We start from the raw sequence: 19,466 nt of genomic DNA, 5'->3' as shown, positions 1-19,466 counted from the left end.
CCCAAGGCTTATTCAAGTTATAATGAATTTGACTTTGCCCAACTTACCTAATTGATCTGATCTAAGTCCAGCCCATGGGTACCTTCGCCCCACTGAGGAATTACAGGAGTCTGACAAGTACGACTTTTTCCACAGAAAGTTCCTCTGGTATTCACTCAGCCCCTGCAAATGCAAAGTACAATTTGACTACAATGCAATTAATGAACATTGTTTTAAAGCAGACATCAGTGAAAATAATTTCTAAACCTCTAAAAGGAGTTGCAAGAGTTAAGATTGATAATTAAACAAAAATCTCCTTAATAATAGCTAATATTTCACCACCTGGCTTATTTTACTTAGCATAAACCTCTCCAGATCCATCCATGCTGTTTGGAAGGGAAGGGATCAACAAAACAAACAAGTGAGCAAAATAGAACCAGAGACATGGAAATAAAGAACAAACTAACAGTAACCAGAGTGGGGCTTAACAGGGGAAAGGAGGAGAAGGGTCAAGTCCAGGAACTTGTATAAAGAACCCATGGACAGAGACAAGGTAGGGGAAGGATTGAAAGTGGAAGCGGGGGGGGGGGGGACACAACTGTGTTCTCTGCACAATAAAAAAAATTTTAAATAATAATAGCTAATATTTACCCAGGCCTGTACTAATCAGTTCACGTGTCAAATCCTTTAATCCTTGCAACCACTTGAGGCAGATGCTAGCCGGAATCTGAGGCCAGAATTGCTGGCCCTTTTGCTGGCTATCTGATTCCAAAGCCTGAGCTCTTCTCTAATAACAGTGACAAACTAAATCTTCATTACTATAATTATCCTAATTAAGGTCTCGAATACACAATACTATGTATTATGCCTAGTAACTTTTAAAATTCTGTAGTCAACTAAAAAAAGACAAATTCCCCTCCCATTCTGAACTCAAAGCCTTAAAGAGGCAAAGACAGTCAGGGTTTGTGGAAAGCTGTGGTCAACTGTTAACGTTGAAGGGTGCCTGACCCTGTTAGCTACCTGGAGCTTTTAACGAACCAAATGCACAACTATGAATAATGTGTCTTTCTTATACCCTGTCTTTACCCTGCCAAGGTCCCATTTCTCAAGCCTTTAAAAGACATACGCACTTTAAAGTTTTAAAGGGGAGAGAGGTTAAATGCCAGGCTGTGAAATGGGTCACCCGTGTCCCAATCTGAAGCCCGTTATAAAGTACTCTCCCTCAATCTCCACTCCTCTGAGCCTTCCAGGCCTATCTCAACACCATCTAGCTCTACCACCCGGTAACTCGGAAGTGAGAGTGAGCGGAGAGAGAGCTAGGAGAGGGGAGACGAACATCCTCCAGGACCGTGGCAGGCAGACTCGGGGGCTGACAGGCTCTGCGGGGCCGAGGGGCGCGGTGCAGGAGAGCCGGCGAGGCCCTCCACGCCCCGCACCCGCCCCGCCAAGGCTCCCCCCATCAGCCTTCGGGCCCGGGGACCCCGGCCTCACCTTGAAGCGCACCGGCATGTCGCCCGGCGCTGGAGCCCCCTGCACTCCGACAGTTAATGGGACAAAAAGCCCCGAAGGGGCGGGGCAAACAACAGTCGGTTCCCTAGCAAAACCCTCTGCCCGGCGTCCCCAACTACGCGCCGGCGCATTCCGCGCTTCCCTCCTTGAGTCCTGTCGCTCTGCCTTTCCCCGCCCATTCTGAAGCCTAAAAACCAATAGAAATTTGGAAAACTGCTTGCCGTCATTAAGATTTCCCCAATCGACACCCGAAACGGGGACGCCCGCCTTCCGTGCCAAATCCCGAGGACTAAGGGAGATGGCGGGCGGAAGACCAGCCAATGAGGCTCCCAGAAGCGCGGTGGGCGGGACCCCGCGGGAGCTTCGTCCAAAGGACTGCTCTCAGGCTGCTGGTATCGCGGGCTCCAGCGCCACAATGGCAGTTGCTGCTGGTGGAATTTGTGTGTCGCCGGCCTCACTGGGCCAAGGTTCCTGACGTCACAAAGCATGAAGGTGTGTTCTTAATTACACAGTGTATGACGGGCCGAAAGCTTATTTTTCTCAAGTGAAAGTGTTTAGGTATTTTCTCCTGAATATCAGTTCCTGCAACCGAAAGCCCTGTAACGCTACTGTCACTTCGATAAGGAAAGGCTAGAAAATAAATACAGCTTAGGCAGGGCAAAAAAAGAAAACGTTTTTATTAAATCTTGAAACGCAAACAGCCGACTTCCAGTGGTGTTCTTGCCTCCCATAATCCCCCCTCAAAAAAATGTACACGTAACTCAGATTAGAAAACATTAATGGTGCTGGTAACCCCTCTCTTTTTTAAAATGCCATTTGATTTTAATAGACTTGCCATTAATAACTTACGATTCTACCATTGACAGAACACTCTGCTGACCCTGAGAATGGGTAAGAAATCATCTAGACAGTTCTCTAATATACTTGAGGAGAATATCTATTTACTCAATAATAGTATACTGTGTCATGTGGTAAATTTCCAAATGACGTATAAGTGATAGGAGCTATAGGAATTGGGGGAGGGGGTCGTCTCTAAGGGCAGAGATGATTAGGAAAAGCCTCAGGAGGAAATATTCAGACTCAGCCTTGAAGATTAGAGGAACTGAAATAAGAGGGAAATGGGGTGACCAAAGGGCAGATAGATGTCTGAATGGCATGGTGTCAGGCTTCTTCCAGGAACAAGGAATTCAGTGCCTTTTACTTTTGTCATTTGTTGACTGAAGAAAAGTATATCCCCTCTTTTAAACTTTCAAATAATTAATACCAGTGCTTGGTGGGGTTTTTTCAAGCATGTTCTGCAAAGGCTTCTCTTCCTGAATCCTGGTTTATATCTCTGTTCTTCTTCATCATCACAGAGAAACTTAAAAATTCATTTGAAGGATCCACCTGATATCTGAAACAAAGAGAATATTAAATTAGGCCCCTTGTGCCATGCATCCGGGGAGGCCCTTGAGAAATGTTAATTGGTGATGACAGCATCTCTGCGGTGTAAATTAAGAGTGGTGCAAACAAGACACAATGGAACATAAAACGAAAGTCCTCTGCAGGAAAGCAGCCCAGATCTTACGGGACAGGAGAGACACAGCTCTGGTTGAACACAGTGTTGTGGCCAAGTGATCCTGTGGTGAAATCAGTAAAAACAAGGCTGTGGAGTGGAGCCTTTCTACTAAACAAGGGCAGTAATAACTGCAGTAGTAGAGCTCTGCTGACCAGGGAATAATTGGCAAGAAAACCAAGCCGCAGATGGTAAAAACAACGTAGTCACAACCTGAATTTGCTAATATGTGTTAAAGGAAGAGAATATTTTACTTTATTTTTAAATGAAAGCCTATCCCAGTTGTTGAGGCAAAGATGTAGAAGTGAAAAAAAGGGACAGCCTTAGCAAATGAGAGTTTGTAGCCTGTTACCTGCTCTTACACTCTCTGATACTGCTGGAAACAGATCCAGTATCCTACAAAGTTCCACCCAGGTGTTTGGGGGCAACCCTAGAAAGTGTCTCACGTGTGCCTACAGCTACCACATAAATGATGCCCAGCAGCACTGCCAATAGCTGTGCTATTCCAGTTGCCACTTATCTGAAGATGTCACTCTTACTGCTGGCCACCACAGCCACATTTGCTGGGCACTGAGTCTCCCTGGGCACAGCATGAAACCTCCTCAGACAGCCCAACCCTATTGGTGATCTGAGACGAGCCTCTCTTCCTTTTGTGTGTTACCCTCTATTGAATGAGTACCAAAGTATTGAAAAAAAATTTTCATTTGTATTTTACCCTCCCTCCTTTCCAAAGGGCGCAAAGTGAAGTATGTGGAGTCTCGCCAGACAGTAATTCCTCAGTCGATCTCATCCTGTACTCAGATAAGCTTCTCTCTTCCCAGTTAATTCCCTCTTAAGGGGACAAGGGCACCTTCTTCCCTTTGTTAATTTCTCTGTTTCTCACACAAATAAATTTCTGTGTATTGCCTTCAGGAGACTAAACTGGTACAACCTCTACAAAGAGAAATCTTGCAATCCTTTCTTTTAACCCAACAATTCCACTTTTGTAACTCTATTGTGAAGTGATACTTGCCCATATGTGGAAAATATTTATTTGAGCTTGTTTACTGCATTGTCTACAGTAACAAAAGTTAGAAGCAATGTAAACATACATCTGCAGGGGACTAGTTAAATACATTATAGTTTCTTTAGGATCCAGAGCAAGAATAGGCTGTGCAGCAGGTTCACATGCCAGTGCAGGCTGCCCTGCTCCTTCAGGGCTTCTAACCCAGCAGATGCAGCGGTGGTCCCTGTTGGGGTGGACCCCCTTCAGATTTCAAGTACTATGTTCATCAGGGTCCAGCCAGGAAAACAGAAACTATCAGAAAAATTTCAACAAATAAAACTTAATATAAGCTATTGGTTAATCAGTTATCAGAGAACTTTAAAAAGCTAAAAAGAAAAAGAGAGGATAGTAATTCCAGGAAACACCCTGGCCACTGTGGTTGGCTGGAGCATTATCCTGTAGACTAAAATGTTGTGGGTTCAATCCCCAGTCAGAGCAGGGTAGGTTGTGGGTTTAAGCCCTGGTCATAGTGTTTACAAGAAGGTAACAAATTGACGTTTTTCTCTCACATCAGTGTTTCTCTCTCCCTTACTATCTAAAAGCAATTTTAAAATGTCCTCAGGTAAGGATTTTAAAAAAACTTCTTTTTAAAGATTTTATTTATTTATTCATTTTTAGAGAGGGAAGGGAGGGAGAAAGGGAGAGAGAGAAACATCAATGTGCAGTTGCTGGGGTCCATGGCCTGCAACCCAGGCATGTGCCCTGACTGGGAATTGAACCTGCAATGCTTTGGTTCGCAGCCCGCGCTCAATCCACTGAGCTACACCAGCCAAGGCTAAAAAACCTTTTTTTTTTAATATTCCAGGAAGCAGTTCACACCCCTGAGGCTGGAAGAACGGAGGGAAATGTTGAGGTTACATGAACATAGAATTTTGCTGGGGAGGCCTTGTGGTCAGCCCTGAGAAGGGGTCACTGGCTGGCTGGTGCTGGTACCTCTGAGGGGACAAAATTGGAAATGACAGAAAAAAAAAGGAAAAGGGGAAAAAAAAACCCTGGAGACTGCAATGAACTGCACACAACAGAGTAAAAGGTTATTGTTAAGGTGTTACTGAGAGAAAAAGAAAGCATTCTGGTCACTAGGGTCACTTCGAAGGCCGAACAGGAAGCTAGTAGGGTAGGATCTAAAAAAAAAAAAAAGCAAGGTGTAGAAGAGTGTGATACTATACCATAAGTTGGAGTAGAAGAAAGACGAAAAAAATATCATGTAATGACATCTTTCACAGACACTTTCCCCCTCATTCATGTTTAACTCCATTAGCAGCAGCTATGAAGATGAAAAACATTTTATTCAACTTATAAATAAATGGAAACTTTAAGGTATTGTTAACTATTATTAGGGCTTTCCTCTTTACATAACTCCTTCCATTGAACCTTCCTAAATTCACTTTGCTTTATATATATCATGATAAGTCTGTTGCTTCTTTGAGATGAAAACATCAAATCCTTTAAAGCAACTTTTATTTACAATTGAAATATAAATATACTACTCATTCTATTAAAAACAGGAAGTCATTGACATCACAAATCTAACATTCTCCCTTTATTTTCTCAGTAGCAATTAAAACACTGGATAATTTGTAATTGCCTCTAACTATATTTAATTTTATTTAACATACAAAAATTTATTATATACAAATAAAAACTGAGTCAAACAACAAGACTTAAAAGAAAATATACAAAGATGAGTTTACAAAGACACAGCCCCTGCCTTCAAATCTGACAACAATCAATTTAAGGGTACAGACACAAAGACCACAAGAAATAAAAGAAGGAAGCAAGGAAGGGGCTAAACGTGAGCACCCTTCTATTCTGAAGATGCTTTTGAATCTAGTGCCAGAAAGTTTGTTCTATGACTGGGGACTAAAGAGCAGACAGGATAAGGGAGCTGCTTTTAAATTCCATCCTGGGAAACACCTGATCTGGAGGACCTTTCGCTTTCTCTCTTGTTCTAATCTAGGTAGCTGAATCCAGGCCAGATGATCCTGGGGAAGATTTAACTAACATTTCCTCAATATTGGTTCCCGAAAAAGTAAATTACTTGCTGTCTGTTGTCTGTCTTTTATTTCCTTGTTGCTTCAGAAAAAGTAAAGCAGAAACTACAGTGTTCTGAACATTTCAGCCTGTGCTTACACACATATAACTTTCTCTGAAATACCTTACAAGGTAACTTGAAATTTCAATTTCCAGGCTTAGTAAAGCTCTTGAGCTTTTATTCTGGGGCCACACTTAACTGAACTTTCCTTGGTAATCTTGAGTTTAGCCTTTGCCAAAAAGCTCTCAGTCTGAGAATCACCTAGAAACACTTTCTTTGTCATTTTTCCATAGGTATTAACTTCTTTTTCTTCATATGAATTCGTGATTCCACAACTGAAAAAAAACGAGAAAATTAAATCAATGAATTCTGTCTCAGAAGCAAAATTGCTAATATTGTACTTTAATGTCAATAAGAATAAACAGGGTCTATGATTAAGACTTCCCACTGAGCCAAGTGCAGTTCGACCTCCAGACTTACAGCCAGGGGTTGCTCTTGTTAACAAAGAACTGTCTGCCTTTTGAATCAGTGAGGCACCTTTTGGAGCACTCTAGGTTCTCCTGATGGCATAAACATATACATATACATATAGTGTGTGTGTGTGTGTGTGTGTGTGTGTGTGTGTGAGTGTGTGAGCCTGAGGGACTCCTAGCCATATAAGGCTACGCTGAGTGAAGTAATTCTTAGTAAGGCATAAACCACTGCAGGCCATCATAATAATATGTTGTGTCTCTGCTGAACGAGTCACAGGGAACAAAATTTGGAGGCATAAAATTCATTTTAACACCTTCACTGCTGATGGTTCTATTATCTAAGAATTACCTTTCCTTTTCTTCACTAATTATTGTCTTAAATTACCATCCCTACAAAAGCACCTACAGATACACAGATTTTTGTAGAATTGCCTACTCTGCAGATTTAGAAACATTTATTCTCTGATCACTTAAAACCAGATGTCACAGTCAGATCAGAGGACACTACCTATCCACCTTCCTAAGAATCTTGGCCCTAGAGTCTATTTAGTCTTTCGAATGATGCAGGCCACTTGTATCAATCATCTCTTGCCATAATAATACTGTATAACAAACATCCCCAAATACAGCAACTTAAAACAATAACCATTTGTTCATTAATCTGTGGGTCAGCTGGCCAGTTCTACTGGTCTAGGTAGAGCTTGTCTGATCTCACTGAGCTTGCTCATGCATTCATGGTCAGCTGATAGGTTAACCAGAGGATGACTGGTCTCAGACATCACTACTCTATGTGACCTTTCATCTTCCAGCAGGCTAGCCTAAATTGTTTTCCTGGAGTTCCAAGTGGAAGAGCCAAGTATGCAAGATCCCTTGATAATTAGGCTTAGAAATGGCACATCATTTCTACAACATTCCATTAGTCAAAGGAAGCCAAAAAAAAAGTCTAGCAGGATTCAAGGAGTAGGGAAAGAGAGTCAACGTCTGAATGGAAGGAGTTACACAGTCACATTGGTAAGGAAAGATGAAAAATCGGGGCCATTGTTGCAGTAAATCTGCCTCAGCACTGAATATCCTGAAAGTAGTCTTTCTGTTTTAAATAGCTAGAATAAATTATGTTCTCTGCAGTTTAGCTCTGACCAATACAGTGGCAGGTCAGACATTTTCATGTATCTCTATTCCTTCTTAAAACCCTCATGAAATGGTAGTAAATAAGTAAAACTGATGAGGTCTAAGAGAATAGCAGAGGAGACATGTAAAATAGAGATATTGACAAATATTGGTGATATGGAAAGCAGAGTCTGTTGCAGGCTGGGCTCTCTGGGAAGCAGACTACACAGTGAAGATGAACGTGGTGAATGTTTATTAGTGAGGGCTTTTGGGATCAACACCTATAGGAAGGACAGCAAGGGAACAGAACTGAGAAGTCCAGCTGCAAGGCGGGCATGACAACAGCCTCAGCTGACCCCATGGGAGTCCAGAACTAAAATGGTCTGTCACAGTTGTCTTGCACTGGGCCATAATGGACTTCCCTAGTGAGGGCGTGGCCTTGGGAAAGATGGCTCTCTATAGTGGAAGTAATCCCTGAAGGGCTGACATTGGAGTGCATTCCCAGGAGCCACCGCAACTATGTTTCCTTGGAGCAGGATATGAACAGTACGTCATCATAAGCTCCTAAAACAACTCAGTGTTCCTAACAAGCAGCACATATTTGAAGCCATAGACAAAAATATCTGTTCCCACTGGAACAGAGGAGTCAGTTCCAATGCAGCTGTTAGAGTCTCCGTCCCCAAAACTTTAGGAGTGAAGGAGGGTCCCTGTCAGCACTAGGGCCCTTAGTCCTGGCTCAAAACCCCAGAGACAAAACACTAGACCTGAATCTTGCTGTCTGCTTTCCCTTCCATCGTCTGTCTCTACCTTTCCATGTGACACATTGTTATGCTTTGGCCTGTAGCAGACTGTCCACAGCTTTGTGCTTCTAGAGATGCTGGTGGTGTTGGTGCCCTTTGAAAAATTAGAACAGCCAGATGCAGGGGCCAGCAGGACATTCTTTTTATGAATTTCATAGGAAAAGCAAGGATGGAGCTGAGAGGAGCCTAAGAACTCCAACCCTAAAAGGGAGCAAGGGAAAAGGAACTGGACCTGAGAAGCTGAGCCTAGCACTTGTCTCTCTACTTACAGGTATATAAAACACCATATTAAAGGAAACTGTCAATATCAATGAAGGAAGAAGGAAAAAATGTTGTCTCCCTAAAGTTAATTCCAATTATTAGTCATTCATAAATTGGCTACTACCATTTATGCCAAATTACCATGCAGCACAATAGGAAATGTACGTGTCATAAAGCGTGTTTTATAAATCGATTGGAGACCTAAACCCTGTACTGCGTGGACAGCTGTTCCTTGAGCTCCAAGGCTCCCCCCATAACACTAGAAAGCCCATGAGTCAGAGATCAACTTTATTGTCTTTTGATGAGAGAAAACTCTGTGAAACAATTCATGTTTCAAATAAATGTTCTCTTTACAGTATAAGCTACTTTCCTTTTCGAATTGTGATGCTCTCTTGATTGTGGGTTTTTGTTGTTAAGCAAGCAAGTGTCCATTTCCAACTATGCTTCATCTGAGCCAAACTTAGCAAAGTTTGCCCGAACACATCATGAATTGAAAAGTGGTATAGAAATATGAGCAGTTTTTAGTATTAGTCTGCTTTTGTACCACTCATCTGTGCTGTTCTTCAACAGTGGAACTCACATTTGAATCTCTCAGTCTCAAATTTATTGTGAACAATACCTTTTCTTCTTATTGTCTTACATTTATGGAGTGCTTCCTACATGTCTTAAGGCTGTATATTCTTTTTCAAAATGTTTCCATTAGGAAAACAGTTCACTGTAAGTGGATAGGGGCTTCATGTATAGAAATGACAGCTTACATGGACGAGAGAGGAGCTGGAGGAGTAAAGGTCAGGTGGCAACCAGATGAAAGCAGAACGAGTCACCGAGGTCTTCAGTCTGAAGCCTTGGCGTGTGGATGTAGAAACTCAGCTCATGGTTGGGATGAGGGGGGGGAGGGGTTGGGGGGGAAGGCCAGTATTGTCCAAGAATTCTGCCATAGCTACAGAGTAGAGCACATGCAGTGGGCGGTGAGCCCACGTCTGGTGAAGTCCTGATGAACTTTAGCAACCATTATCCCCCAAACAATGGTCTCTCTTTATTTCTGCATTCCAAGTCTTGTACAAGTCACAAACTCAGTCTCATTCACAAATTCCAACCCAGAACCATATAGAAAAGAGGATTATGGGAAAGGTAGTTTCCAGCCCTAGCTAGGAGTGATGTTGATGGTGCCAAGTTACCAACAGGCAATGCAGCACACAGACAACTAATATCTAGGAGGTAAGTGCTACCATTAATATTTTTTGGCAGTTAAAATTCTGAGATGTTCAATAACTTACCTGAGGTCACACACTAAGAGGTGGCACAGCTAAAACTCATATCCAGGTCTGTCTGATGCCCATGATCACACTTAACAAGTATTCTCTAATGACCCCTCAAAATACATATAAATGCTCATTATCTGTCATAACATTTCTCTTAATGTTATTTGCTGTCTCTGTGTGTATGAGAGGCATATGTTTTGACTATTCTAGAACACCATGAGTAAGAGATACAGATCTCAAAATTAAAGGGATGAGCCAGGGATGCATGTCTCCTTTGGTTGGGGCCAAGCTGGGACATTTCTGCTGCCTATAGTATGGGGTGAACTGCTAGGCAGCTTACAGAGCTACATTATTAGAAAGTCTCTTTTCTGTCACTAGTTGGAGAAAATTAATATCTATGCTCCTCACTACCACAGTCTTTTTACATACTGTGCCCTACCCGGTGCTACCCCGAACCCTCCTTTTGGAGAAAGGTAAGAGTATGCTTTTGACTATCACCGGCTGAGTGAGAACAGCTTCAAGGGAACACGTGGAGAGCTGGACTTTGTGAAACAAAAGCTATTGTCTATTTCCTGCCTGGGGAAACACAATGTTAGACTATTATAGCCATAGTTGCTGGTGGAATGGCAGAATGAAGAGAGTTGGATGCGTTAGAAACAAATAATACTTCTGCCCATGGAACGTCTCAGTTTCCTTGTGGATCAAGTTAAACAGATGGGAGGGAGCCAACTTGAGGTCTGTTCCTTCCTACCTAAGAGCATTGCCGAGAGGGTAAATGTGACACACTGGTGGATTGCCAGAAGTTCAGGTGTCAAGGGTAAGATCATGGTAGCTGCAGGGGTGCAGCCCTACTCACACCAAAGGAGCTGCAGTCAGAGGTCTTCAGTGGGCACACCTCCAAAACATCCCTCAAGGGAAAGAGCCAGCAATTGTGCACCTGCCACCTTGGAGGAAGTCATCAGTTTACAGACTGTACAAGCCACAAAAGGACTTTTTCATTAATCCCCTTTTCTTCTAAGCCTGACCATGGAAAGGTCAGAAATGGCACCCAGGAAACAAGGAGAAATTGAAGGAGAAGGTAAAACAAGAAGTAGAGAAGTCAATTATGCATCTCTCGTCAGTCGGGCCCAATTTGGGGGGTGGGGGAGGGGTGGCAGAAGGAAAGGAAAAAGGAATTGCCTCAGAGTATTATTCTATATTGGAACTTTAATAAAAATCACCAATAGGAGGTTTTTTGGTGACTAAAAGTGAACAAGGTTTTTTTTCCTATCCAAGAGTTACTGAAAAGGTTTGGTAGTTAGCTGAGATTGCATCCAGGAATGGGACTTCACAGGGAGAGATGGGAAAGAACAAAGTAAATTTCTGCTTTATTTTTTTCAGTCCACCTTATAAGTAAGATGATTATACCAATTCAGTAGGAACAATGGGAAAACATAAAAGAATTCTTAGCAACCAAAACCATAGCAGAATCTTAAACTGCCATATAAGAGAAAGTAAAGTTGAGGTTATCTTCCAGAAGTTAGATAAAAAAGAAAAATTCTTATAAATAAATAAAAGACAATAAAAATCAACAGTCACTGAGAAGTTCCAAATTCTGACATTATACTAGGAGTTAGAAAAAGAGAAAAGAAAGAAAAAATACAGAGAAAGAAATTATTTTTTTAAATGCAAGTCCCCAGAATTGAAAACATGAGTTTCCAAACTGAAAGTGCTCACCAAGCACGGGCATCACTTTATCCAGCAAATATTTGAAAGCACCATCTATTTGTTGAGTTCTATTCTAGAACTACAGCAAAGACTAAAACAAGCAGAGGGAAGGTCTCTCTGATAAGGTGGCAGTTGAGCAAAAGGAAAAACAGAGGCAGACATGCTGAAAACATAAGCACAGCAAGGACAAGGTTATTTATCTGTCTTGTATACTGATGTAACCCAGCTACCCAGAATAGTACCCAACACATAGTAGGCACTCAAGAAACATTTGTTGAATGACTGACTCAAGGCATAGGGAACAGCACATGTTTTACAAATGTACTGACACAAGAACATCCTTGGCTTGTTCAAGAATGCCAATGTGCCTGGCTGGCGTAGCTCAGTGGATTGAGCTCAGGCTGAGAACCAAAGTGTTGCAGGTTAGATTTCCAGTCAGGGTACATGCCTGGGTTGCAGGCCGTGACCCCCAGCAACCACACATTGATGTTTCTCTCTCTCTCTATCTCCCTCCCTTCCCTCTCTAAAAATAAATAAATAAAAATCTTTCAAAAAAAAAAAAAAAAAAAAGAATGCCAAAGTGTAGGGAGCAGAGGAGGCCTAGGGAGAAATGGTAGGTAATACCTCTCGTAGACAGACCATGGCAAGGACTCTGGATTTTATTCTGAGATAGATGAAAATCCATTACAGAGTTCTGGGCATCAGAGTGTCATGATATGATTGACACTGTTGCAGAACCACCCTTGCTTCTGGAGGCACATAGACTATAAGGGAACTAGGGTGCGAGCAGGAAGACCACACTAGTCCAGGCAAACATAATTGGTGGCTTAGAGTAGGGCAGTGATTTTCAACCTTTTTTATCTCATGACACACATAAACTAATTACTAAAATTCTACAGCACACCAAAAAATACATGTTTTTTGCCAATCTGACTAAAAAATAGGTATAATTTTCATTGATTTACCACAAAAATAGTAATTACCTCCACTTTTTGCATCAAAGTGACTTTTTAAAAAGTCAGGTGCCTATACTTATATATACAGATTTCTGGTACCAGGAATTAACCAGACAGAACCTTGTTATGTAATGTGACCAATAACATGGCAACTCTGTTATATGACCTATATAAGACAGGGCATTCACATCAGAGGGTTACTGTTGTGTTGGCTGCTGTCATTTTTTTATTTGACAATATAAGGGAAAAGAGGTCAGTGACCCTGACTAAATAGTCAGGTATTGCATGTTTTAAAAATTCTTGCAGAACACCAGTTGAACATTGCTGGAGTAGTGTATCAATGGAGACAATGAGAAGTGATCAGATTATCAATAAATCTTAAAGATGGACAAGACTTGCTGATGAATTAGATGTCATGTGTTAGAAGGACAGATAAGTTAAGGATGAAGCCAAACTTTTCAGTGCAACAAACTAGAAGGATGGAAGAGAAAACTGTTCCGTGCCAGGTACAGATGCAAGGGTGAAAAATTGGGAGTTATTTTGCACTTATTAATTTGAGGTGCCTAAAAGACATACAAGTCAAGCTGTCACATGTATTTCTTTGCTAAATAAATAAATTTAGGGGGGATGCATATTCAAGTGTATCCTCCTCTGTGTAGTGCATCTATCACAAGGGAATAGCTTCTAGCTTCTTGAGTTATAGGTCTCTCTTATTTGGGGGGAAAACAAAAAAGGAAACAAACCCTTCTTTTCTTCATTTCTCTGACAAACTTAGTCACTTCCCCCTCCAGTCTGTGTTGAAGTTTTCTCTCCTTAACCCTAGTCTCCATCTGCAGGTCCCTCCCCAAACCAGTCCTTCCAAGGCCAAGCCTGCAGCCTATTATCTGATCTGTTCACCCTAACAGGCTGGGGACCTGCAGGCTTGGGCTGGGCACCATCCCTATGGTTGACTTCTCAGTGTGGACCTCCCTCAGCATTCGGGCTTGGCCATCGACTCTCCTTTCTGCACACTTTCTCCCTCAGAAAGTTCATTCATTCCCATAACTGCAATTAACATCTCTTTGCTGATGACTCCCAACTGTTATTTTCAGTCTTCACTTCTTTTCAGACTGGATTTCCTGAAAGTAACTGTCGTGGTTAATATAAGCACTGGAATCAGAAGCTTGGATTTAAATCTCAATTTAACCTTATAGAATCTCAGTTTAACCATATTTACCTTCTAATCCTTCATTGGTAATAATGGTAATACCAATCCCAAACAGTTTCCATGAGGATTGAATGAGTTTACATGTGGAAAACACATAGTACCAGGTACATAGTAAATAAATGTCAGCTATCATTTTTGGAGATCACACTATCACTGCAAACTCAATTTACACGATACCAAACTCCTTATTTGCTTCTCTCCCCCTTTAATTAGTTCTCCTCCAGTTTTTCTTTGATATCTCTAATTTACAGACCCACAGAATTGAACATTATTCAGTCAGCTGACAGGCTAGGTCTTGCTAACTTTTCTACTAGTTTTTCCTTGAAATTCCACTTCAGTCTTTTTTTCCTCATCATCCCTCTGCTATGCTCCAGACCAGCCCCCACCTCCCCACACCAACACAATCAGAGCAGCCACCTCCTCACTGTGGACCGAGCCTCCAACCCCCAAACCATGGAAATCTTCTCTAAGACTCTGTTTATTTTCTCTCCTTTCTGATCTTCTCTAAGACCTTGTTTTTTTTCTCTCCTTTACTCAGAAATTTTCACTTCCCACTGTTTCCATTCTCATCAGGTGAAGAATCCTCTAAGTAGAGAGAACTTTCTAGAATTTACATAATATAACTCCATTCTACACAACCTTATTTTCTTCCACTCACCTGCTTTGCCAGCTCTGTTCCTTCATGGCCCAAGGCCATTTCATCCTCTTTCTGGCCTCTCTGCTTTCTTGCATGTTCTCTGGCATGTGCCCCCAATTCACTTCTCTCAACCTATCTCAACCCTACCTATTCTTCAACCCAGTTCAAACTCCCTGAGGTGTATAATCCCCTTTGATCTCATTCTTTCTATTACTGCAGCACTTGCAATCAGTATTTGATACCAAATACATATTATAGCATATTATTCCTTATATATGTCATTCTAATACACTAGAATTCTAATACATGTATTCTAATATATGTCATTTTTGCATGTATTAGATTATAAGATCCTAGAAGGTTGTAGTGCTCCTAAACTTCAGTGTCTGCTCCTCTACTTCCCTGCCCTGTGCCGTAAGTAAATAGTAAAGACTTTGAAAACCTTGGTGATAATATAATAATAATAATAATACACACTATATTATATGCCAAGTACTCATCTAAGGGAGTTTTACATATATCAATTTAACCCTCAAAATAATTCTACAAAGTAGAAATATTATTATTCTTGTTTTACAAATGAGGAAACTGAGGCACAGAGAGGGTAAGTAACTTGCCCGTAATTGATAGCTGACCCAGAGTAATCTTCACATACAGAGATATGCAAAATATAATCAAGGAAGACTGTATTTTGAACAATACACTGAAGAGTCAAGAAAAGGAGATTCTAGCACTCACCCTGACATCAGTGATACAAAATAATTTTTCTTGGTTGTAAAGAAAAAGGAATAAATAGGGGTCATATTTTTTAAATAAAGATACAATATGTCAAGGGGGTATTTTTCTGATTTTAAATAAATCACAGAAGAGACATAAAAAAAATCTGGTCCCACCCCCTAACCCCCCACTCCCGTTTTATGAATGAGGTCACTGGAATCACTCTGACAATCAGCAGTCCATTAGGAAGTAAGCAAGCATGTGAACTGGCCACTGCCCTGCCCTAGGAGACACATAAGACAGCGTGTGCTGTGAAAGTCACGTGCTTCTCTTCATTACAGTTTTGAATATGCACAAATAATGAAGTGCTATTAAATTACCTCTTTTTGCAAATCAGTCAAGTATTCCCCACAAATAACAGCTTGCACATACACCTACCTGAACTCTAAGTCTTCACTCTTTAGAAGAGAGTGCCACGGGGCTGCCTGATCCCTTGAAGGCTGGCTGGACAGGCTGCACTTTCACACTGAAAGCAAGAGCCCCCAAAGCCGGGCCCTCCCCTCCAACACTCATCACCTCTCAAGTGTGAAGGAAAGACAGCAGCTTGACTGCAGCGCGTGACAAATGTGAGTTGAAGAATTGAACAAATTCAGTCATTTTCCTGTGGCCTAAGTAGGAGTTTGTACCTCTTGGCTTCTTGTTACAGGAGGAGGGAAAACGGTGGCCTGTTACCTCAGAAAACTCTGCCCAGTGAGAGGCTGGCCCTATAGAGTGTCTGCCCTGGTTGCCACACAGAAGTTTTGGAAACCTGGTTTAAAAGTTCTCAAAATAGTAATCTTTGCTTACAGTAGTAGGTAAAAAAAAAAAATGAAGTGGGCATTAAGAAAGCTTGAAACAATTAATGATTTTACCACCTTATTGGTATTCAAATATGCTTTTTCTAAGCTCAGATGATTTCCATACGGGTGGAAGACTTTAGATTTAATTGTATTAAAGACAATTAACATCACTTTGAAACAGTAGTTATCTGTATGTCATTTTACTTCCAACAATGTACCATTTGTGTGTAAAGATGTTTCAGCTGCCACACACATTCTTAACTTGCACTCAAATGGATTGTTAGCTATCTTGCCCCTAGCATCAATTCTGCCTTAATGGAAAAGTTTTTCATCTTTTGGGCCTGATTGTCTTCAGCTCAAAATAGTCTGCATGCCAAAGCGGCACATTCTGGGGAGACCTGTTCTGAACCCTTTCAGCTTCTATCCTCCAGCGCCACTAAAAGTGACCTGAGGCCCTGCAGATTCCAACAGCGCACCAGGTGAAGCAAGAAATCTGCAGGAGGTGTACATTTTGAAAGAAAAGTGAGTGCTGGTCCCCTGAGATAGGTGTGCGTTAGTGTAACCATGGTATTTAATCTCCTCAGATGCTCTCCCTGTAACTGTACATGCCTCACATAGTGCATTCAAAAGAAACATAATAATGGCTAACAGCTGGACTCTTTCTAGCACTTTCTCATTTGCAGCTTCCCAGAACAAAGGGTTGGTAATGCTTAAGTCCAGAAGCTTGATTTATAAACTTAGTGTAGTGAACCCTGCCAAAAGTTTATTACCAATTGGTTTGTATCATAATATATTTATGAGACAGCTATGTATACAAAGATAACTTATTTTAATGAACTAAAACTTTTATTTGTTAATATTTTCACTCCAGAGAATCATAATGTCTCCTTTGTTTTTACTTAGATAGTTGCCATTTAGCCAGCTGCCATAAAGATAGCCATCTCCATCTGATTTCTTTGGAGCTACACTTTACATATTCAACTGGAATATTTTATCTATCTCAGGTGGTAAACAGAAAAGATCCCGTCCACAACAGGTCTAACATTTGTGTGTTCACTCTCATAAAAGCCAGTCCCACGTTAAATCTTGGACAATGTGCAATCATTACAGTCCTTCTGGAACCCACCAATGCCAAGGCATTTGTTCCACAAGACAGCCTGGAACCAAGATGTAATCAAGCCTTTCACTTATCCCACTGGACTGGGCTATGAATCATCTCCCTTTCTTACTCAACTGGCACAGATAAGTAGCACCTGAACAGCATTTTGTCTTCTGAAGAGTATAATGTCCTTAAATTACCATACAGTACTAGTTGTTGTATTCACTTGCAGCTTTTATAAAGCCAGACATATCTCAGGAAGGCCAAACTAATCTCAGGAAGCAGCCCACATGTGGAGAAATCCCACTGCAGAGTTCAAAACCTCTTAAGGAGATAGAGTAAGCTGAATCGTCCTCACGGTCACCTGCCTGGGAAACTTGAGCCCACAGCACCTGAACAGCACAGTGGCTCCAAGTAATGACACCACTTTTTGTTCTCAGGTTCATTTCACTGCCTAAATCCTTCTGTCACCTGCCTCTTCCCTAGGGACTGAGCTAATAGAAGATTGTTACATCTATCAGCAAATCCATCTGGTTCACTGAAATTTATCTCACAAATAGCAGCTAATCAAAAGATGGGAAGAACAGCACAAAGTGGTCTAATTTCTATGAGTCCCCCCTAACTTTGTTGAAAAAAAAAAAGCACTAGCTTCTCCTTCATTGCAGCAGCAGCCTGTAAGGTAATGGATCCTTTCAGAGCATTCAGATATGGCCTAAATCAGGGCTCTCTATCTGGCTTGTTCCTGCCATTTTATTCCAGTTAAAATTGCAGTGCTTCATTCTTCCACCGAAAGTGACTTTCTTTATTAATCTTCATAACCTAGAGAGAGTATAAATATTTAGGTATATACAAAAGGTAATGATGCATTGACAATATAAACAAAGAGCAGGGAAATCTTTACTTTTGCCTTTAGATTCTTGCTGAATATTTTACGAGTCAATGGGGTCTTCTTCATGTTTTTCCGAGGGTCACATTTGCAGCACTCTCCTCTGCCAGTCTGTGGCTAGAACAGTTTCCCAACCAGAGGCTATAGTGGTAAAGAACACACACTCTCGAGCCACCTGCCCAGGTTTAAATGCTAGCTCTTGTTCACTAGCATGTAGTTTTAGACAAGTTACTCAATCTCCACATGCCTCGGTTTCCTCCTTTGCAACATGGAGATAAGATAATAGTGCCTACATCATGAGATGGTAGTGAGAATTCATTTAGTTAACATGGGTGAAATATTTAAATATTAACTGTCTCATTGTTAAGTGCTAGATATTATCATACTTAAATATTACACAGAGCACAAGTTCTAAGAGATGTTCCTGGGAAAACAAGAGTCTATAAGCAAATAAGATTGGAAATGCTTCCCACTAACATATTTTATCAAGTCTACAAAGCTATCTAATAGGTGCCATTAAGAAAGAAAAAACAACGCCAATTCAACAAGGACACAACATTCTGCTAGGGATTTGCCAGTTCTAGTTTCAGGTGGATTGGTCTCTCTGCATGTGGCAAGCAATCCTTTTGCACCCGTCTCAGTCACAAAATAAAGCCTCCACTAAGAACTTAAGAACTTTCTTAAGTCCTATCAAGCACTTGGTTATTCATTCATAAGAAAATACGGAATTGTTGTTAACCCTGCAATAATGAGTTTTTGCTGCTCTGACATCATAGTATGCCCCACTGCTCTGTTTCCATACCTTGGGCATTTATAGTTGCTTTCCGTTTCAATGCCAAATCATGGCATGATTTCTGTGAAGATGTTTTAAAGAGCCATTAAATATATATGTTCTAAGAATGTACTTAATTGCCATGATACAACAGGAATAGCTGAGACCAAGTTCATACACGTCCAGGCAATGACTGACCACCAGGGCACAGCTGCTGCCTGGCCAACAGCGGCAGTAAGATGCCAGTGTCCTTAAGAAATACCGTATTTTTCAGACTATAAGATGCACTTTTTCCCCCCACCCCACCCCCAAATTTGGGAGGAATGATGGTTAATGCTGCCATTGAGTTCTGTTTACATGTACATAGGTGAAATATTATATTATTTATGTTATCAAATATTTTACCACATTTTTTGCTTCAGAATTTTTTCCAATTTTCCTCCTCTAAAATGTAGGTGTGTCTTATGGTCCAAAAAATACAGTATCCTAGTTTCAAAGAAGATAAATTGTGGGAGGAAAATACTGGTTAGAATTGATGAAATATTTATGTTCCCCTTTCGGAGAGTCCTGATGCATATTAACATATTTAAGGTGGGAGGAAGCCCTACAGTAAAGAAACCATC

At 41.1% G+C, this 19,466-nt stretch overlaps 1 protein-coding gene and 1 long non-coding RNA gene across 4 annotated transcripts in view; one reads left to right on the top strand and one right to left on the bottom strand.

Annotated features, from left to right (window-relative positions):
* MDM1 (Mdm1 nuclear protein) overlaps positions 1-1,631 on the bottom strand; it is a 33,408-nt gene extending 31,777 nt beyond the window's left edge. For all 3 annotated transcript variants that reach the window (XM_028532498.2, XM_028532502.2, XM_028532499.2), the window contains exons 1-2: positions 1,471-1,631; positions 48-162 (exon numbers count right to left, since the gene is read on the bottom strand). In XM_028532498.2, the coding sequence (XP_028388299.1) occupies positions 48-162; positions 1,471-1,488 (133 nt within the window). In that variant the 5' untranslated portion in view covers positions 1,489-1,631. The remainder of the gene's footprint in view (positions 1-47; positions 163-1,470) is intronic.
* A 251-nt stretch (positions 1,632-1,882) lies between these two features.
* LOC118499027 lies at positions 1,883-19,134 on the top strand. The gene is made up of 3 exons (XR_004901526.1): positions 1,883-1,980; positions 6,046-6,117; positions 16,990-19,134. It is a non-coding gene; the product is annotated as an uncharacterized LOC118499027 (long non-coding RNA).
* The last annotated feature ends 332 nt before the right edge of the window (positions 19,135-19,466 follow it).

This window comes from Phyllostomus discolor, chromosome 2 (genome assembly GCF_004126475.2).
Source record: "Phyllostomus discolor isolate MPI-MPIP mPhyDis1 chromosome 2, mPhyDis1.pri.v3, whole genome shotgun sequence".
NCBI classification, from domain to species: domain Eukaryota; kingdom Metazoa; phylum Chordata; class Mammalia; order Chiroptera; family Phyllostomidae; genus Phyllostomus; species Phyllostomus discolor.
Note: the sequence above shows the minus strand (reverse complement) of the source record. Positions and strands in the feature narration are given on the sequence as shown.